Genomic DNA, 23,257 nt, shown 5'->3' with positions numbered 1-23,257 from the left:
GGAAGACCTCACAGACAGCGCCTAACCAGGGGAGGAGAGCATCTTCAACTTTTTATCGTTTCTGAGAAGTAAACAAATATTTGGTACGTACTACTTGACAGACAAGCTACCAAGGTTCAAGCTAATGTTACTCAGTGCCTTGTTATTTTAGTTTTAGCTAATGCTAATGTAGATAACCTGACTTCCCAGTTTCCATGGTTCGACTAGCAAGCTACCTATTGACCTAGCCTGCAGCTCCGATACCTGCTGTTCTCTCTCTCTCTCTCCTCACACCAAACTCTATTCTAAAATCTGGCAATTTAATGTGCCTTTACTTATCGGCAGAGGTACGCACCCCCATAAACTATGACTCAACCCAAATGGGACTTTTCTAAACCAACAGGAGCCCCTATTCAATTCGGCATCCATCCAGTATCATGAAGTTCACTAAAATTGTAACTTTAATATTGGTTCGCCTGTCATTCCCATAATGTTCTTCCACCAAAGGTATGTGAACCTCTACTAAAAGTTGAATGGTATTGGTGTGATGTACTCGTCGTCATAAAGGAGAGAACGGCAGGTAGGTTGCTGCTGGCTGGGTAGCTTGCCGCTAGTGCAACCATGGAACCATGGAACCATGGAAAATGGTGGGACATGTTTGACTGTACAAGACGAATTAATTTCCATTTCACCTTTGGTTGTTGGGAAAAGCTACTCTCGCAGAAGACACACGCACACACGCACACACACACACACACACACACACACACACACACACACACACACACACACACCATGTATATAACAGCTTGCTGTGTCACCTTTGACCCTTTGACGTGGTTGAAATGCATTACCTTTGGACTTTGTTGACAAACTTGGTCCGCTTTATCGAGGCAATGACTATTGCACTATATGCTTCACTGTAGTAGCACCTTCAAATTTGACTTGGATCTATAAAGGAATTTTGAATCTGATATTGACCCAATTTACTCAGACTGGGGGTACATGTACATGGAGCAGTGTCAGGCTACTTTCCTCAATATCCTTGTGATGAACAGGTAGTTTCATCCGCTACACAAAGGGTTAACTCACTCACCTTCCATCTTGTCTAGGAACAAAAATACATTTCTGTCGGTCCTTTATCGTTTTTCTCTCGCCTCCCTTTCATGTGGTTATGTGATTGACTGAATGGCTTCACTGTCTGAATTTAGCCTAGCTGCTGCAATTCTTTTTCGTCCATAAGAAAAATAAATACAAGTAATGGAATCAATAAAAATAAAGTAATGGAATCATTTATTTTCAGAAAACTATTGACATAATAGCATATTGATAAATTAAATATGTTTCAGATTTGTGAAGCTGAAGCGATAAAGGAAGTGTTGGATGATACTTAGAGCATCTGCGAGATGCTTAAAAAAGTCTGACAATGCACCATGAAGGTGCTTGAAAAGTGCTCAAATTGAAAACCTGTACAAACTGTGATGTTAGCTCCTCAGTGTCCATATGTAAATGCCTTCACAAAACTACTCAGAAAATTCAACTATTGCTGGCTTTTGCGAGAGTGAAGTGAACCAATTGGGTTAAAAATAAAGGTCAAACTCGATACTGACATTGGCATCATCAGGGCATTTCTTGAAATTGATCAGTGATTGGTTCTTGGGGCATTTTCTGACTGAAATACTTTTCCTCTAAGCTGATTAGATGGACAACATGGTGACAGACGGCAGGGATGAACCAAGGACAGACTTCATCTACTGCTGTGGTGCTATCACAGAGGTTCTCAAATTTGGCTCCTGTCACTTACACTCTGGACACAAGCTGCTTTTTCTTATCATTCCAGGTGAGTTGGCCTAATATTCTATATTCATATACCATGTCTGTTGGTCCAGTCTTGTTATGTTAATATATTTTGCCTCTTTATGACCAGTTGTTTAACATGTTACTGATAATTGAGTCAGTAAGTGAGAGATAAAGGGCCCCAAATTGTCAAGTTCTTACAGTACTTCCACACTGTGAGCAACACGATCAAAAATTGGGGAGGGAAACTTGTCATGAGTTCCACCTACCAAGTGCAAAATGGAGGAAAAGTTTATTACAGCCATTAAAAGCTTGAGTTAGTGTTCTCGCACAACTTCACCCACTAGCAAGGTGCATGGAAATGGCAGGAAAATTGAGGATCAACGGATTCCAGTTACACTTGCAGTACTGAGAAGAACAATTTATTCTTAAAACCTACACATTTCGGCACATGGACTTTTGTCAATTTATTCTTAAAATGTACGATAGTGAAGACAACATGGAGCAGATGGAAGAGAGACTAGCTGAGGAGGTTTGCAAATATGTTCATTTGTACGACACCAAATCCTCAAATTATACAGATTATTAGATTTCACTGAATTTGTGGTGACAGATAGCCCAGAACATGGGTTTCAGAGAATTTAAACTCTACTACTACTGTTGTTATTACTTCCATGCTAACAAAGCGTGACATTGGCGTCTAGTGTTTCGGTGGTCTACGCGCAGAATCACCAACGCAGAACTATAAGTGCTTGCACCGCCATTGATACCTATGGCGTAGCAACGGCAATGGTGAACTTTTTTCACTAAAATGGAAGTTACAAGATTTTCACTTGACGACAGCAGACATTAAAAGCTATGACGTGGTGTCTATTTTAATGTCAAAAAGTTCCATATTGTAACTTTAAATGTCCCTCTCTCGTCTCCATTTTGATGATATTTCACATTTTTTGATGACATTCATTAAATGAAGTTGTTTTTTGTCTATGACCTTCCCTTTATGGTTTACTTTTATGTTTCTTGCCTTTGTTTTGTATTTCTTACCTTGATTTTATTGCTTTTGCTGTCCGTTTTATGTTTTTTTTTCACCCTTTTTGGAGAGCAGTTTGTAACTGATCTGAAAAGTGCTATACACATAAGTATTATAATTATTGTTGTAACTTTTTGATGGGCCATCGTTAAGAGAGAGAAGTGCTGTTGACCTTTGAAAGGTCACAGTGACTGGAGCTTGTTCACTGGCCTCTGAATGTCAGCGAGCAGGAGACTGAAAGCACTCTTTATGGCTGATGGAGCCCCTGTTATTGCAGAGCAGCTGCCCTTTTCCCTGTGATCAGAGTAGTCATCTTGGTGTCAAACCCACTGCTTTTTATACCCTCACGTGCTCACTGGTGAATGTGTGTGTGTGTGTGTATATATGTGTAAAGCAATGAATGGTAGTCAGAGATTTGAAAAAGGGACTCCGGTGAGGTTTTTATTTTGGTAAAGGAGAGCTAATCAAATGCTACACTGATCTTATTAGACTAGCCCCAAACAGGTATGTGTGTGTGTGTGTGTGTGTGTGTATATGTGTGTTATCCACCATGAGGAAGCTGCTAATCGACGTAGGTGCTCCAATGCAGGGTTTCCCCCAGTGTATTACTGACCGGGCAGCTCGTCTGGCCTACTTAACCTACCCACCTGGTCTACATATTGGAAGGGAAAATGCATCTGACATCACTTTATTTGACATTACTTCATTCATTCACAAAATGTGAAAAGCAAAGGGACTGTAGTCAGCAATGTTGTATGTGGACAGCGATGTCAACGGTGTCAAAAAGGGTAGTTGTGCTATGTGTAGCAGATAGCAGCTTTAGGGCCCAATCACACTGGACACGTTTTCAAAGCTGAACAATGTGAGGCGCACGGCACTGCCTTTTTTTGTTGTTGTTGAAGCCTACAAAGCAGAGCAGCCGAATCAGAATCAGCTGACCATCAGCTGTCTGTCACTCAACCTTGTTTATTGTGCTGGGTAGCATCAATGTGATTTAGCTAAATTATACAATAATTATATACAATAAAAATCCATGATAAAAAGTTACCAGATATTTGGAGTGCAGCTGTAATTTGTTGCCCTGTTGTTTTTTGTTTGGTGTGGTAAATGGTAAATGGTAACTCCAGTTTGTGAAGTTGTATAGCCTCCGGGTGATCCGCCATGTTTACCGTTTACAAGAGTCTCCGGAGAAGTCCCGCCTCTCTGTTGATCTGATTGGACAGTACAGCAAAAACCAACATTGATGTAGGGCCCCTTTCCGCTCGGAGTTGAACTTTTTGCAACTTGGGGCATTCAAGGCACTCGTCCAAAAACAGACGAATGGAATGTAGCTGTAAAACTTTAAAAATGTATCCTATTTAACATCAGTCAAGTATCAGGCTATGCCATGTTCTGCTTTTGTAGTGCATTAGGAAATCAAATCATGGTAAGCATTCTACAGCTAAGCCAAAGTCAAGTTGTTTCAAATATAACCTATGTTATATATTATGTAATTGACAGTGTAGCCTAGTGTAAGACATTCTGAGTTTCCAGCAGTGCTTGATAAGCAGATATAGCTGCCTTAACAAAAGAACACCCGTCATGACTGTAAAACCTTAAAAAAAAAATCCCAAACTCCATTTTATATACAACCTAGGTATTTAGAACACTAAATGTTAAAGCTTCCATGAACTGGGTACAGGTTGAATCACTATAGTGTGATATCAATTGGCGATAGAAAGTAGCAAAACAGACATATATGAAAGTGTCATGGATTATTATTAATTTAAACCACTGTAAGACTAACCCTAACCCAAGTAATTAAGATGAGAAAATAACTTGCCAAATAAGGTAATAGAAGTTGCTCTTTTGTATCTAAACAACAGAGAAATATAGCCGCAAGTGGTGATTGAGGGGTCCAAGCACAATTTGATAAGACAGACAGATAGACAAAACATTACAGAAGGTAGAAAGACACAAAAACTGACATGTTGTGAAGATCAAACATGCAGTCTAACACCGGCTTTTGTGTTGGCCCGTGACTTCTGTCAAGTTCGTCATTTCATTGCAACCACATTGTTGAAGTTATTCACAATGGCCAGACTTTATATTAGAACACATACCGCTTGTTCTTGACAACTAATGACTTCAGAAAGGACAAGCCTGGATTTGAACCCGCAACTTTCCACACGAGAGGCAGACACTTTACCTAATGAGCTAATCTCCTGTTACAGGGTTACTGAGGAGAAAATAACTAAAGGGAGAAGTATTGTGATACTGCAGCCTATGATTGACAGCGCTAATCACTTTATAAAACATTGTAGTACTCTCCATTAACGAATAAAACAATACTAAATCACATGGGCCAGAAAGCCGCTGCTGCACTGCTCTCTATGGGTTGAAAGGTCTGGCCACACCCCAATCAGTGATGCCATTCAGGTATTTTGCCATTGACAGATGATGTCAAACACCTGCTTTGAGTTTTCTACACTCTGTGGCTGCGGTCGAATAGTCTTTTTTGCTTAGGAAGGTTCCTAACTGAGTGAAATGACCCGGAAGTACCTAAGTGGCAGCCATGATAAGAGCTGTTCGAATTCTCTACATGCTAAGGAAAGGTGCTTCAATGCTTCCTTACTTAGCTCCTTTAGCATAGGATACACTGGACCATCCTTTACGAAAGGAAAGGAGATAATGCCGTCCCACAATTCTTTGCGGCAGCAACGACGCACCATTCGGCCGTTCACGAAAACAAACGATCATGACCGACAAGGGACGCAGATCATCATGCAAGTTACCGTTGCTTATTAAGCATGTTCCATCTTATGCTATAACTTGCTAATATGCTTATATGTTTTGAACTTTCAACAATATGTTAAACCCATAGAGGCGAACTATGAACGTTACGCTGCTGTTGTAAAATGATCAAAGTGAAGTTAACGTTGTAGCGTAACCTATGCTCAGTTTGCATTAGTTATTTCTTCATTCTGAGCGTTGTTGTATTGCCAGCCTTTAGGAATATCATTAATTAATTTTACTTCAGTCACGGATGCTGAAACCCCTGCCTTAATAAAGGCCTGTATCAGCCATAACAACTTCAAAGCACAATCAAGTCAACATTTCAAGGTGTTTACTGAGTTATGTGGTGGTTCTTAAGCTATTATATGCATAGGCTTATAATCAGATCATAATCAGCATATTAACCATAACACAGAAGTCTGTCTTTCAAGAAAAAGGGATATGAGACGTTTTTAGCCAGATGATGTTTTTAATTCAACATGTTTGAAACTTAAGAATGATGATATGTACAGTAGTAGATTTGTAGGCCTAACATGTTATGCCTATCTTGCATGAATTTAACAATAATTTTCATACAATCATACTAATTGGGATTCATGTCGATAAATATGAGCGGACAGGAGGCTGAACGTGAGCAACCATTCTCAATGTGACAACCATTTCGTTTCACTTTTGTGACTGGTAGCCTATATTCCTTTTTTATTTCAATTCCAACCTTGGTGATGAAGCAATATTTTTCACCGGGTTGTCCACGTTTATATAGCCTGCATGAAACAACACGGTAAGAACGCACGGGGCGAAGTATTTAAGATGCGCTTTTAATAGTCCATCTCCGGAACATTGTAGTTTCACCACGGCAGACCCACGTCATTAAAATCCGCCGTTGCATAATTACGTAGCCTAGAGTAAGTGCAGTCGGATTCTCTTAGCACCGCGGTTGTCTTTTCCTAAGTCCTTATGAATTCTCTTTCACATCTTTCCTTGACCTCATGACGTTTTCCAACGAGGTCAAGGAAAAGTGGTTAGGAATAGGAGTTAGGACGTATTTTTTTGACTATTCGACCGCAGCCCGAGATTTAGTGGTGATTTACTTTTCATGAAACTTCAAAAAGGTCACAGTTCATCATGGACTTAAACTCACAACCTTGTGGTCCAAAGACCTGAGCTTTACCACTCTGCCAACTTCCACTTTGCTGTGTGCCATACTGGGGAAAACTGAGTAGTGGGTTTGAGTTTGCAACCCACCTGCCAATTTTTGGTGTTTCTAGGTCTTACGGTTTTTGCTGCACAAACACTTTTAGTAGAGAAAAATAATAATAAAAAGAAATTTTCACGGGGTCACAATAGGAAACCTTCGACTTAATATGACCTCAATAAGCACTTGAAAACATATCACATGTATGAATTGCTGCATTGTTGGCAAGTAGGACTTGGCCACCTGGGGATTCAAACGCTGGACCTTTGTATCCCCAGAGAAGGTGACTTACTGCCTGCGCCACTAGGGAGAGATGGTTTCCACACACCTCACAAGTTGAGGCAATGACATCACATGTGCAAAACTGGGGTATTTTTGTCTATTTAAACTTAAAACGCTTACAACAGTTAAAATGTTAGTGATAAAATTCAGAAAAAAATCACACATCATTTTGCTGGTTTCGGGTGTATTGTCAAATATTTTGGTGAAGTTTGATCAAACATTTGGTGAAATAGAAAATGATGTGCATACAGTACTAATTACAGTAAGATATTGAATATCACTGTGGCAGTGTTTCCCAAACTTTTTTTCTGGGGACCCACTTTTTAAAAATGACAAACCATCGCGACCCAATTCACAATAGGCCTTATCTATAAATCGTGAGAAGAGCAAATTTGTGCATAAATGAACGTTCCTGACCATTTTTACTGCCATCAGCTTATATTATCTTGAATAGGTAAACCAGCCATTTCGAAGAGATATACGTTTGATAAATCACAACTTTGTTTTATGCACGTGTTATTGAAAACATATACACATGTTAAATACTTCATAAATGAGACCAAATAAATGCATTTAGGCGGCGTTAACAGGCTATCTCATTGTTTTTTTTTTCCTCTCATCAGTAAAACAATATACACATTTTAACTTTATAAATGAGACAAAATAAGTGCATTTAGGCGGAGTTAACAGGCTCTCGTTTTTTTCCTCTCATCAGTAAAACAAACAGAATGTACACTAGCCTTTCATATTAGATTCAATGTTATAAGTACAATTATCAGAACAATACAAACATTCAGTACTATCAAAAACATGCTTCTTGTTGAAAGTTTTTTGAAATGCTCATGCCTATTATCAGAACAAGTAGGCTTGTGTTTAAGTGCAGCTATTGTTATCAAACAGTCAATCAATCAATTCGAACAGTCAACAATCAATTCGTTAACCACATCAGGTCTATTCCACGTCAAATCTCATTAGGCCCATTATGTGCTATTTACCTTGCTAATGTGATAGGTGGGCCTGCTTGCTTTTTAGTATTGCATTCCAGTCCGGTGTACAAGAGGAGAGCGCAACGCGCATAGGTGCAGCGTTCAGTCTATTTCTGTCATCAGCGGGTTGAATGTGACCGGTAGCAGGGGTCGGCTCACGTCCATCCTCATGCTGGCTTCCCTCACGGGCGGTAGTTTGGCTAACGTTAGTTGTAGTCTGGTCTTTAGCTGGGCCTTTCTTTTTTATTAGCCAAGCATCCATTTCTTGTGGCTGGCTGCAGAATCTGGCGGAAACCGTGAGTGTGGTAGAAATACCAACGAGCTCCCTCATGTGGCTCAAAGGTGTACTGCAGATATAAATCTTAAATAAAAAACTATGGAAGAAATTCTGCAAATTTATTTGGCGACCCAAATAAAATCTCCTGCGACCCACCTGTGGGTCGCGACCCAGTCTTTGGGAATGACTGATCTAGAGAATGTCTGTGTCAATTTTGGTAGCATATGAATGAAGACTTGTGGAGATATAGATGTTAATTGATTTTGCATATTTTGAAAAATATAGAGTGACGGACTTCTGAATTGACCATAGGTTGCAGTGAGGCAAACTTTTGTCACAATTCAGTGGATGTGCTGAAAAAATTTCAGCCCTGTAGGACGTACGGGTGATTTATTTAGATTTTTTGAATTTTGGAATGTGAAATGTCTAGAAATTTAGATTTGTTGTAATAGACACACCCACTTTAATCAGTCATTACCAAATTTTATGCATCGACTGAGTCATGACCCTAGATCGTGCGAACCGAATTTCGTACGAATCCATGTAGCCGATTATGAGATATAAACTTTTTGCATTTATAGCGAACTCCAAATGCTTTTGAGGGTGTGTTCACGGAACACTTCTCAACATGTGTTTCAAATTTTGGCTTAATTAGATGAATGGTTAATGAGTTATGGGCAATTTAGTGTTATGGCGTGTTTCGTTAAAAGTTTATTGGTCGATAAAAGCCAAACCATTTGACCTATCAATAACCTTTATGCAACTTTGAAAGAGGATGGTCCCAAGATTCTGCACACACAAGTTTCGTGTGAATTGGATGAACGGCCTAAAAAGAGTTTTTAGTTTAATTCAAAATGGCGGAAAATCTAGTCAGACGGAATTTTGATTCTACAACCTACTGTTCAGAAGTTATAGGCCAAAACATAAAGTTGCTTGTTATAGCGCCACCATCTGGTTGACATGGGTGAATGGCCTTGCCTGAGTAGTGGGGGGCCATAGGAACCCACCTGCCAAATGTGCTTGCTCTGGGACTTATGGTTTCTGAGCTGCACATACTTTTAGCAGAGAAAAATAATAATAAGAATCCTTACAAATTCAATAGGGTTCCAGCACCATCGGTGCTTGGACCCCTAATAATAGTCTCCAGTGTCACATATCCTGCTGTTGGTAGCCTATGCTCTGGCTGATGGTAGAAGTGTTGTGAAGTGTATTGCACCTGCCAAATACGTCATCCTTATGATACTCAAGGCAGCCTTCAGCAGGGTTAAAAATCACAGGGGTGTGGATCTGCTTAATGTCAGTCTTTCACAGATTTAAATTTATAGACCCTGTAAAAGCACCTTCTCCTGTGAATTGAAAATGTTAAAAGTGGGGAAAGAGAGGGAGGGTTGTTTGACTTTTCTTTGAATGAATCTGCTATGGGGAGATTCAGGCTTGCAATCATAAAGCTAAACCAATAGCATTGTATAAGAGAGGATTTCATCTTTACTCTTAATTTACAAAGGTTTCATGTTCTTAATAAATTTTAGCATAGCCTACATGTTTTCATTAAGAAAATTGTTTCTAGTGTACAGAAATTGATTGGCCTGACCCCAGCACTTAAGGACAATTGTATGCATGCTTCCATGAAGTTTCATCAGTATCTACATATTCCAAATCCTATTAATTCTTAGAAATTAAATATCAGAGACTGTACAGAAGGCTTTCGCCTCTCTGTATCATGTTACACTTAAAGAGACATTTAATGTGTGCGTGTTGTAGATTCACACTTCATACTAGAAAAAATGATCTCTTAGGCCATATCATAGAATCATAACTATATTTGTATAAGTTATATATTTATAAGTTTGCAATATCTACAATGATAAGAGGCCATTACACCCTTCAAAAGGCAAATATTCCAAGATGATAATGCCCCCTTCACACACTGCTTCAGAAATTCAAAAGTGGTTTCATGAACACCAGGATGAAGTCAAACTCCTTCCATGGCCTCTTCCACAAAACACCAGATATAAATATCATTGAACCTTTATGGGAAGTAGATTTCCACTCCCTTCATCCCTCAAAGAACTGGATATATACAGTCCAAAACTTGTACAACAGCAGCACAAGGAGGATTGAAGCTGTTCTGGAGGCAAAGAGTCCCTATTACTCCTTAATAGGGACTGATAGTCATGTACTGTTAGGTGTTTGTATTATTTTGTGACCCATGTGTGTATGTGTAATATATGTTACGGTAAATGTGTGAAAACGCTAAATTCATACATTTACTGGTAAATGTACACATTTATAGTGGGGTCAGGGTTAAATGTACATCTGGTAAATGTGTACATGTCGCTTTTAATGTGAGTGGAAAACGCTAGTCACAGTATTGTGAGGCTCTCTCACTGTCCTGTCACTATGTTTTGTTGTGGGTACGGCGTACCATGTGACCAAAATACCTCTTTGGATTGGCTTCTGTAGTAATTCATTTAACACTACATCAGAAAATTGGCAGTGCTAGGTCCTGCATTTGGTAAATTTTCATACATACACTTCAGGTTGAGCTGCATCACAGAATGAAGATGCAGTGCCTGTGAGGCCATTTTTTTTCACCAGACTGGTGCACATTGACATGTGTACTGCTTTACTTTTGGTAGGCAGGTAAGACATTTCTGTGTTGATAGCTTATGTATAAATCCTAATCCTAAACCTAATGTAGAAATTGATGCCTGATTGAGTTCATATTTTAGTCAAATAGTGGATGCACTAGCCTCTGTGTCATAAGATGTGGATGCACAAAACATGCTTGCCTCTCAATTAAATTCTTTAAATGTGATTTTAAATAATCTAGTGAAACATAACTCCATGAGGCCAATAACCTCTTCATAAGGCTCTATGAGTACTTTCTGGCCGCTACTAATCTGATAAAATTCTCAGGTGCAGGACGGTAGTGTTGGACAGCACAATGCGCAATTATCATGTTAGAGATTTGCGGTCAGCAGGGCAGTCAAGTACTGAGAGCCTCGCACTACAGCTACTAACATTTTCCACTCACATCAGGGAAATGTACACATTTGTAAAATTTGTCATGGGAAATGTGTACATTTACCAATTCTAAGGCAAATGTATACGTTTACCATGGAGTGCTCCATTTGGACCAGACCACAAGAAGGGAATGTCCCTTCACTGTGGTGCTTAGCATAACAAATCCACTGTTATTTCCAATGGCTGCACTCTATGTAGGGGACAGTGTCTGAAAGCCAGCACTCTTCATAATGACTAGGGCCATCTGGAATAGATTAAGAAACCCAGTATGAATTTACAGAAAAACATACAAATGTATTCAGTTTTTGTGGAGGGGTGCTACTCTTACTTCCTTTCCTACACTGTATGCATAGGGAGGAAAAAATAATTGCCCTGTTTGAGTGCGTGAGGGATGATGCAAGCCTGAAAATTGGAGAAGCACGCCTTTCGGCAGAGGATCCTTGGTTTGAATTCTCAGACCGGCTGGGAACATGAAGGTATTGAAAGTGAACTATCAGCGCTTTCCTCACCCTCATCAGCTGCAGCTTAAGTACCCTTGAGCAAGGCACCTCACCCCAACTCCTCCAAGCGAGCAGCTCAGTGTCCAACAGTATAAGACTGAAGTTTTACAGAGCAGTTCCAGGTGTGAGTGTGTGCAACACCCCCCCTTCTTCCAAGGTCATTGATGTTAAGAAGAATGTGGTCTTAGTCATCTTAGGTTGTCCACCAATGTTAAATCTGAAAGGTCAGGTCACTTGCCTCACATATCTTTTACAAGGATTACAGTTTCATCTCTAGAATCACTCAGGCCAAGATTGGGCAATACAATCTGCTGCTTCCAGGCCTTGATTAATGACTCAGGATATGTGAGTGAAAATATGCAAACCTTGACTGGATGCGGTCTTAACTGAGCTCCTACTGCTCTCCATAATTTAAATAACCAATCCCACTTAATGGAAAATACTGTTATTGGCAAGTGTTTTTTGCTCAACCACCTAAACTGTCAATATATGTTGAACTTTGTATCTGTCAATCTGTAGCCAAAGCAGCATTTGCCTGCCCTTTACTTTTATGACTGAAAAACTTGCGAACACCTTTAAATGGAACACCTTTAACCTAAGTTTGAAATCCTACTCATGCTGTAGGTGCCCACATCAAGCCTAACCATGTTACATTCCTTTTGTGACAGTATGTTGATGTCTTGAAAATTACAGGGGTTTGATGAGCTACAATATTAAGTTTAATCAGATATGCAGTGCTGCAATGTCCATTCAAATGCCTGAGCTGCTGACAATTTGAATCATTTTGCATAGCAGGAACAATATAGTTTGTGTAAGAATTGGGGGTAAACATTTATTTCACATATATGTAGGCCTGAAGACAGGACACTGCAGAGTTTACCTGCAATTTTTTTTTTTTTTGCACATTACAAAGCACAAGAAAAGCTGTCTAAAGAGCTGAATGTGATTTACCATTTATATACTGTATATATATATTTTTTTATTACGACTCAATATGTTTTTCTCTTTCCATGCAGGTAACCCAGGTGTAGTGGGCTTCTACAAAACCTTCACGCAGACATTTCATAGTATGTTTGGGTATCGCCACCCTGTGTGGGCTGTAAGCCATGCTGGCCACTGTGTGCCCCCTGACTCCATGGACATGGTAGAAGGTACAGTTCCCTTTCCTAAGTTCCTTATACTCCAGTGCTCCCCTGCTGATGTGAGTACATTGGAAGGGAGAGTACACCTCCCTGGAAAACTACGCTGACTGAAATGGGGAAGCTCACTACACCTAAGGCATCATTTTGGGAACCACTAAAAGGAAGTGGCCAGAAGACCTAAGAGACCTCGCTGTGATGTAAGGACACAGTAGCTCTGAGATATAAGTTGGGGCCAGCCCATACAAATTTTGAATTTAATCCTGTACTCTACCGGCAGCCAATGCAGAGAGGCTAGAATAGGAGTAATGTGTGTCCTGCGTGAATTTTTTGTTAAAAGTCTGGCAGCTGCACTCGGACAAACTGGAGCCGGGAAGTAGCAGAGCAACGTGGGCACATGAAAAGAGTGTTACAATAGTCCAGACAAGAAGGCATGAATAATCTTTTCCAGATCTTGAAAAGATAGACTAGATGTTAACGTAGCTATATTTCTCAGCTGGAAGAAACAAGATTGGGCCAGTATGCTCTCCAAACAAAAAGAACTTCAGCCGTTTCATGTTTCCTTTTCACCTTTCTGCTGCAGCTTTAAACCAAGGACCATTGTTGCTGGCCACCTTAATCAAGTCTTTCAGTGCCTGCTATTGATTTACCAGTGCTCAAAAAAACATTCATTCTGCTTAGAGTTAGGACGGCATCAGAGTGTAGTGGCCTCTAGAACCTCTGGGACACTCAAAGAAAGCTCTTTCAAGACACAGAAACCCATACAGCACTGACTGACAGGGCCTCCACTCATTTTCCAGTGCCTCAAGCAAATTTAAGAACTGGTAGTTATTATTAATGACTAATTCAGCCTACTTGAAGTTGGAAAAAACCCTCTGATTTTGGGGAAAAACAAACAAAGGAAAAAAACAAGCAAGATGTGTTCCTGAAGCAAGGCATATTGGTCCCGTTCCTTTGATGACTATAAAAATATGTTAGCCAAATACAGGGGATATTTCTCCCTATGCCAATATCAATAAACCTTCCCCAGGCCACAATATCCTCTGGGACCCACAAAGTTCATTCATTTTGTCAGAGTGAGTTTGCAGACAGACAATTCTACAGTAATGCCTTCGCCTTCGCTATATATTTCATGAAGTGTTAAAAAAAAATACCTTGTTCCAATGATTTAGATTTAAAAAAAAAAAAAATGTACTGCTTATTTGTAACAATTGCTCTGTCTACAAATCCACTTCATAATATTCATTCTTAAGTGGATTTGAGTTGGGATCAGTTGGACTTACAGTGTTAATTTCTAACATCGGAACACATTACCTTGAATATAGTGGCAAATGTTCCTCTGAAATATTACAACTTAATGTGTGGACTTCTAAACAATATGTAAAGGGTGCTAGCTAACCAATCAAGCACACTGCTTTTTAGATTGGTAGACACAAGAGATATGTACTACTTCATCCACCATCATATCTCCTTGCAGCTTGCGCTTGCAATCCCAAGATTTGGAATACACCCTGTTAGATTAGCTAGTGCATTTCAGGAGTGTAAATTATATTGATTTTACTATTTGATCTCCATGAATGAGCTTGTATTTGTGATCAGTTAGTCACACTGTGACATGGACACGGACACCACAATAACTGATTCATTGCTCTTCATGCAGATGCCTCCTCGACAGTAGAAGGGGACGTGTTTGGTCTGAACGGGCAGATTGAACACAAACTGGCCTTCCTCAGGAAGCATGTTCCCAGGGAAACAAGCCTGGTCCTGGTGGGACACTCCATCGGCTGCTACATTATTTTGGAGATGATGAAGAGAGATCTCGAGCTTAAGGTTAGTCAAGATTCCTCTGTGGAATCAAGGCTGGGATTTAGCCTTCTAGGGCAAACACTTTTCACAACAGAATCACAGGGACTATAATGAAACACTTATGACATAACAATGAAGGACCATGATATGACAAGTGATTAATAAATTGTACAGACCACCAAAATCATTATATTTCTCTGCAAAGGCCATTATCGCGTACTTTACTTTTAATGCCAATGTTGGGATGTGTTTGACAATGGATGAATGTGGTTCAAGTGGTTTTCCAATGCCAAGAAATTTGCATGTCTGTAGATGTTGAAACCTGGTCACTCCAAATAAGGCACAAATATTCCCAGATCTCACATTGTGCAGGTTTTGTGACTAGAGGCTTTCTCTTCTCAATTGCAATCTTGATCCGCTACTCCAAAGCCCCCTGCTGTCCACAGAAGTCTCACATAGGAGTGTGGCACATTACAGAGTGTAGTGAAAACGATGTCATGAGAAGTGCTGTGAAAACATTCCCCCCCATTCACATCCCCTCTCTGTCTGGTCGCCATGCTAAAAGGAAGCGGATTAAATAACGTGAGAAACTCCCCTTATATATCTGAGGGGGTTTCCCCTAGTGCTCCAGATCCAAGTTGCTATCTCAGAGTGAATATGTTTCATCCCCTCTTTCCTCTCTGATGAGATTTTTTATGTCCTCTGTTGTAATCTGAAAAACATGAATAGTGGGCAGCTTTGTTCCATGACTTTATTAAGGCTTCATTTGGGAAAGTCGCCTAAAAATATTGCAAAAAGATTTTAATTTCAATGTGGAGTAACCGTGGTCATAGTAACCATTGATTAAGGCCTTCATTTGCACATAAACCAGCTATTGAAATCCCTCCATTGTATTGTAGAGTTCATTATCAAAAGGTAGACTATGGTAAGAGAGTACCAGCATAATAGTCCAGTTGATTACAGCGACCGATGTTCTCCCCAGTAGCGAGCTATAATGGTCAAGGCATGTGAATCCAAGACCCAATTGGTACTTGCACACTCACCTTTAGTTGCTTTGTTTATGAATAAGACTTGTTTTCACTCTCAAATTGATTGACTGAGCTATTGTTATAGGGACTGACCACACTTTTTGTCAGAATTGTGAGGAAAAAAAGTCAGAATTGTGAGATATAAAGTCAGAATTCTGAGAAAAAAGTAAGAATTCTGAGATATAAAGTCAAAATTGAGTCATTTTTTATTTTATTGAGTGGCGGGAATGGGCTTCCATACTATTGCTATTGCTCTCTCCACCTACATGTTTAACCCACAGTTGAATGATCACACTTTCAAGCTATTTATATCCCCATACACCCACCTTTGATTGAAGCAACAAGTTCAGACCCCTTCTGTGGGGGTTGTCAAAGGGAATTATGGGAGACCCTAGAAATCACTGACTGAAGTATAAGTGCCTGATGCAGGTTAAGGGAAAGTGGGTACACCAAAATGCTACAGTACAACACTTCATCACAAAATAACTCCTGGAATGCATTGAACATCACAAATGGATGATATATAACAGTGTAGGAGTATCTGAGGGTGGATTTTTCCTTTAGGTCCCTGAGCTATCAATCCCTCTTACAAGGAGCAAGAGAACGTCAAAGTCTGCCACTCACACATACAGAGCACACTCCTCCACTCAAGGCTTCAGGCTGTGGGAGGACTCACAGTACAGCCACTAGAGGAGCTGACATAGCGACGGCCCATTGGACCTCATTACAGAGCATTACAGAAGGGTGTTCTGGCTGCCTGGTTAATACTCGACAGGCCTCTTATTTTCTCACCCTTGCATCAATAAAATGCAAGGTAATAATCTGTTGGCAGACTGGGGACTTTACCTTTAAATATATAGATTAATAAAAGCGCACATCTCACAGCATAATGAACTTATGGGAAATGTGGACCTGCCACCATCGGACTTGTAATCTCACAGGCAAGCTACATGCTTTGACTTCAGAATAGTTTATGTGCCTGTCCACAGGAATTATTTGTAAGTATGGCAAAAATAATTACCTCAAGCAAGTTTTCAGAAGTTGAGCAATGAAATGTGTATGCATACGTTTATACACTTTTAGTACCGTACATGCACCAAATTATATGCATTGTGCTGACCGCAGCTCCATTGCATCTGTGTAACATTAGCAGCCTGTTGCACTAGCTGAATGTGGATGTGATCATAAGTTAGGGTGTAAAGTCTATTCTAAATGTTAGTGTTAAAACTAGTTTTAAACTAAAGCTGTGCCTTTGTTTAGTTGCACCATAAGATTTAAGATACATCTTAACTAGTAGTAGCGCATTAAAGGATCATTAATCAAAACACTGTTGTAGACAGTGATGTTGTCACCTTCTGTGGCCAATAACGTCTGTGTGTAAATCAATTTCTCGTGCCCCAATTAATGGTAGCCTAAGTTAACATTGGCTAACTTACATGATAGCGAGAGAAAAAGGGGTTACACTTGGCTAATTTAACATCACCAAACATCAATAGATAGGTACATTATCTAGTGAGTAAGTAGTAAGTATTATAATTATTTTGTAGCTTGTTTCCCATAGCCACTACAACCACAGACATAAATTTATGTATACAACTAGATGTAGCTAATACAGACAACAATAGCGACATCAAGTGGTTTAACCATTAATTTCAACCAGGTTGTAGATATGTAATTAGGCCTAATGCAATTCCAACTATCACTAGTCGCATTTCCATCAAGCCAGTTTATGCGAAAATTGAAGTTTCGAATGGGAATAAGCTGAATGGAAACACCAAGTTTAGAAAAAAGATTTTACGTTCGCTTGAGGTGGATTTGTTGGTTGTTGATAAAGACGTTATTTGAAAAACGGCGTTGGAAACATATTTTGTGAATTAATAATGACATAGGGTTACCTTAACCCTGTGTTCTGCACAGGTGGCCAGCTAGTGCAGTGCTGTCGCGGTGCGTTCCTCTGGCGGAACCGGTGGCCCGACCGTCCCAACGAACAGCCCGATAATCATGTACAGCAGATCAAATATTGTTCTGGATCCTAAAGTGTTGCACCCAAAGGCTCTCCGTAAAATGCTGTTGCACGGTGACCTCCCAGAATCTTTTTGTGAGTCGCTTTTCCCAGATGTGGCGACCGTCGTTGAATGGCATTTCCCCTATATCATTGCCCATAATATATAGTCGTTGCCGCCGGGAAGAAAGAAATACAGCCACCAGCAGATTACTTGACAGAATAATTATTACTTCTCATATGGCAAACTCTTGGAAAGCTCATTGTGATCTTGTCTCATCCAGCACACACGTGGACCTACTTATTCGGTTAAAAGCCGTTAATGGAAACGCACCAGATTTGCATTTTAAGATTGTCGACTTTTCAAAAGTTCGCTTAGAATTTGCGCAAAAACTGAATGGAAACATAGCTACTAGTAGGGTGGAAAAACATTATATTAATGTAAGCTAGCTGCAATTGTAGTTGGGCTCTTCATCAGGTCAGTGATCTCTTTTCACGTTGCAGACGCAAACCGCGCTGTGTTTGCTCCTCCAGGTCCTCCAAGTATTCTCATCTATCAAATCGCCATGATACCAACATCTGTTTTACATACGAATTTACACCTAGGAGGGGATAGTTTTAAGTTGTAACTTATGTCTATGTTGGGACTATTTCAGTTGGCACAACCATTAAACTGAAGTTCAAATGTAGGCTAGTTTGAACTAGCCTCCATGTGTTTACTTCATGTGTTGGTATTAATGTCTTTGTTTCTGCATTACAGCATTTCTTCTTCTTAGCTTAGTGCCCTCCGGCAATGCAAGTGTATTATGACTGTGCTATGATGAACAATTTGTGACTTGAGCCCCATTGTTCTTTTCCCTCATGGTTTTTATCACTGATTGAATGACAAAGAAAATATTTTTTTAAGTCACATGGAGACCTACAAGGAAGATTAAATCAGAAGCAGGGTCAAATACAGTGATCAAGAGCTTCAGTTTTGTTGAGGCCAGGTGCTTTATGATCTTGGTTTTCTTTGTTTAATATAGGTTGTGAAGGCTGTCATGCTGTTCCCCACCATTGAGCGCATGGCCCAGACTCCTCAGGGCAAGGTCATGACCCCTGTGCTGTGCCACATGCGCTATGTTGCCTACCTGCCCCTCTTCCTGCTCTCTCTGCTGCCTGAGAGACTCAAAACCACCCTGGTCAAGCTGGTGTTTGGTGCCATTCGCTCCTTGGACCACACCGTTGTCCACCCTACTGTTGGCCTCCTCAGTGGGGACTGTGCAGGTTGGTTATGTTGCGTTGCTTGCTTTTACTCCTTCTTTACTACAAAAAATAGAAAATCCATATGTAGAGAGGCTTACTCAGGAAATGTATATACATATAAATCCCAATCGTTCTGTACTTGTGACATAGCTTCTGAATCTGCACATTGATCAACTGTAAAAAGAGGAAATCAGTTTTGATAGCTGTGTTTGGACAGATGCATTTGAGCTACAGTATGATCACACACTTCATGACTTGCAGAGAAGCACATCTTCATAGTTCATGGAAACACTTTTCTCATAGTATTGCAATGTCTACATCTAACTATCTCTCATTGGCTCCATGAGCATTTGCTGTATTACTTGTGTGCCAGTAATACAGATAGTGTGTCATTACTTTTCGCTGAAGTAGACCCACATCACTGTAGTTGCAGGAGAGCCTTAGGTTATTTTTGCTTCATACAGCAAACAGTGAGGGCAAAAATATGGCATATTTCAGTATGCAGAAGATAGAACGTTAATCACGTCTTTACTGTTACTTTGTCAGATGATGGCTTGTGATTTATCTATGAAAACCCTGGTTCTTTCAGTTTGGTCAGGGTCATCGTTACGGCAAAAAAATTGACACTTGCAGCCATGTAAAATCTTTTCTGTATTCTTATTCATTTAACTTGGTTCTGTTGAGCATACTTGACTGAACTTTATGCTGCATGAATGTTAAAAGCAAGGACATAGTTCATTCATAATGGTGCACAACAAAAGCACATGGTTAGCAAAATGTATATGCCTTACATCCAGCCCTTCACATAATTAGCTGCAACCAGTGACGCCGTCAGTTGGTCGGTACAGTCAGTGTGTCTGTATGTCTGTCCCAAACATTAACAAGTTTCTCAAGCAGGCACACTCACTTGGTAGGGCAGCAGACTTTCATGCAGGGGTCACAGGTTCTAATCCTGGGGTTGGCAAATGAATCAACAAGAGTTTGACTCTTGAATCTAGAAAGCACAGAATGTTCACATTGTGCTATTTGACATGGTCAATTTTAAAGATAGCATTTTTCAACAAAGATACTAAGAAAAATGTTTTACCCCACACCAAAATTAATATTCTAGTTTAATAACATTGATTGATGTGGCACACAGTCAAGGATGGGCCTAAATAACAGATCATTGATTAGGCCTATTCATCCTAACCTAAAGGCCTAACATCCTTATTGGTGACTGCACAATCTAAACAAGTAAAGGCCTACTTTAGGCTACCACTAAGCCCCAATAAGGTAACCTCAACCTGCACCAGTCTGGTCACAGTTTATCACAAATTACGTGGTTGTTTTATTCTCACACCACTGTAGATTAAATATTTCAAATCCATTTACCATAGTTTATCAGGCAGGCTTACCACATGAATTAATGTTGATCGGCACTCTGCTAATGATGGGCATAGAAATGGAGGGGTTTTTCCTTGACGAATAGCTGAGTGGATCAATGATTTTCTGGTCTTATCTCCTCAGCCAGGCTATAATGAGGTCCATGTGTGGGGATCTGTAAATTAGGCTGGAATGCTATGCCCTACTAAGAACCCTCCATGGAGATAAGGGAAGCAGAGAGGGGATGTCTCTCAGATCTCTGCTCCGCATTGGCTCACATGCTCCTTTCTCTCATTTATGACCCTCTCCCCTTTTTCCTTACATCAGATGACTGTGACGGTCCCCTGGCTTGTTTTCACATTCTGTGTCTCTTGTTTCTATAATGCAGCAGGTACCTAGAGGGCGGAGTGCTGATCATTCTAGTTGGAAGCACCTGGGCCCGGTGCTCTCATACTATAAGACCCCGCCTTTCTGACCGAGAGGTCCTTCTCTTTCTTCCTCGATCACGCATTGTTGTTTTGTTTGCAGCCATCCAACATCTTTTCCTCACACGACACATTGCATACATGCACACACGCACCCTCACTACTGACTTTACTGACGATCACACCTCATCGTATCCTTAGTTTAGCTTGTGTTTACTGTTATACACTTTATTTAAATAAATTACTCATTATTTGGCTTTCAGCCTGCGTTCCCCTCTCTTTTGTCATGGCTCCAGAGCCAGGTCGTGACATGACTTTTCCCTAACTGTCCACTTGGACTTAAAACAATGGTATGGACGTCCTGGGGGATCAGTGGTTCTAAGACGCATACCATGTAACTGCAACGTCCTGGCTTCAAATCCAGCCCCAGACCTTTGTCGCATGTCATCCCCCTCTCTCTTTCCCTCCCAATTTTTCCTGTCTCTCTCTACTGTGTACTGTCCAATAAAGGCACAATGCCCCCAAAAATAAATGTTAAAAAAAAACCCAAAACAAAATTCATCATCTTAACCAAATCTTCTCAAATTGAATCAACGGTAGTTTGATTATTTAAAAATGGATAGAATTTTTTTGGGTTTTTTTTTGTACATTTTAGGCTTATAGATGAATTTTATCTAGAACTGAGTGCAACAGTAAAGCAAGCTTAAATTCCTTGATCACCAATATTACAAGCAACCAATAGTAGATGGGTCAGAGCCACCACACCCTGACAATATTTGCAACAATTATTCTTGTGTCCCTATAATGAGCATGCATGATAGAGAAATGAAAGTGGAGAAGAGGTAGAAAAACAAGACAGTGAGGGGGAGACAAAAAAATTGTGTTCACGAATAATGATCACAGAAACACTTAATTTCTACAACACTGCGATATCTCTAGTAGAGATAATTGTTATTGTTATCCATCATTCCTGACCAAATAACCTCCTGTTTCTATGGCTTCTACACTGTGGTTGTGCTTGTTGCTTGAATGATGCGTGGTAGTGATGTGTGCTTACATTTTTTTAACCTGTACCCTCTAGCCTGTTTGAGAGTGAAACTGAACCCAGTGTAATGGATAATAAAATGATCCTCACCCAATCCAAACCCGAAAATTGTAAAAGAAACACTCAAATCAATGCATGCAATATTCCAAAGTTTACTTATTGTAAGGTTACTTCATAAAACCAAAAACCAAAACCCTATTTTGGCCTATTTTTTCCTAAACGTCAAAGGTTTGGAACAAGGGAGAAAGTGAGCTAAGCATTTGCTAATGTTAGTGGTGTACTTTATATTTTAAAGTTGTATATTTTAAATAAACAGTTGACGCTTACATGAATTGAACCAATGACAAGACCAATGCGATTTGTTTTCTCTTTTTAGCCAATGCTATGTACATGGGGGGTCAGGAGATGAGAGAAGTTCTGGAAAGAGACAACATAACCATCAAGAAAAACCTTGAAAAGGTGAGAAAAAGCCCACCTAGCCTATATAATAGTATTATAACATTTCTCCTTGTCTAATAGACACCAGTCAATATTTAAAAATATTAAAAGCTATATTTTACTTGAATATCAGTTCATTGTTTACTCAATAAATCTTGTTTTCAACTGTTATTTTTTGTTAATTCAAACTATTGTAATCAACACCCACAACTGTTTTCTGTTTTAGTAAACCATATGTCTGTTCATTTTTTCAGCTTGTGTTTTATTATGGAGCTACAGACCATTGGTGCCCTGTACAGTATTATCATGGGATCAAGCAGGACTTCCCAACTGGAGATTTCAGACTCTGCGAAAATGGGTTCCGTCATGCCTTCGTCCTGGATGCGGGAAAAGAAGTTGCTAACATGGTTGTTGAATGGATCCGTGGTGATTTAAGGACATGAGTTCCTTCTGTCTGCTCTTTCCATCTACTCTTCTGCTTGAGTGAAACGGATGTCCGGTGGCCGTCATCGATCACTGTGCTGTGGGCGACACTCAACAGTTCAGTGAACAAGGTTCAGTGGCCCAGTGTTGCAAGTTAGAAGGCACTCAATTACAATTTTATGCATTTTATATTAGCAGGCAACATTGAATTGAGTTACATGAATTGAATGAAATTGAATGAAAGTTAAATTAACATTTACATTTTTCAAATGTTAATTTTATTTTTTTTATCTATTGCCGTAGTTTGGTTCAAAATTGGCATGGTAGTAAACCAAAATCTGACAAGTGACACCTGATTAAAAGTGATGGTACTTATAAGCCTTGGAACTTTCTAAAATGTTATTTTCTTGTAATACGCCAACCAAATGACAATGCAGCCCCCCCCCCTGCCCTAAACCCCAAAAGGACTAAAACATTTGTTTTAATACATCAT

At 39.8% G+C, this 23,257-nt stretch overlaps 1 protein-coding gene across 1 annotated transcript; it reads left to right on the top strand.

Moving 5' to 3' along the window:
* On the top strand, positions 1–23,257 carry ldah (lipid droplet associated hydrolase). Its single transcript, XM_078289647.1, has 7 exons — positions 1–83; positions 1,673–1,819; positions 12,865–12,999; positions 14,648–14,817; positions 18,849–19,089; positions 22,280–22,362; positions 22,596–23,257. Exons 2-7 carry the CDS (start codon positions 1,681–1,683, stop codon positions 22,782–22,784), a joined length of 957 nt encoding a protein of 318 aa, XP_078145773.1. The 5' UTR covers positions 1–83; positions 1,673–1,680; the 3' UTR covers positions 22,785–23,257.

Source organism: Centroberyx gerrardi, chromosome 17 (assembly GCF_048128805.1).
Source record: "Centroberyx gerrardi isolate f3 chromosome 17, fCenGer3.hap1.cur.20231027, whole genome shotgun sequence".
Classification (NCBI taxonomy): domain Eukaryota; kingdom Metazoa; phylum Chordata; class Actinopteri; order Beryciformes; family Berycidae; genus Centroberyx; species Centroberyx gerrardi.
Note: the sequence above shows the minus strand (reverse complement) of the source record. Positions and strands in the feature narration are given on the sequence as shown.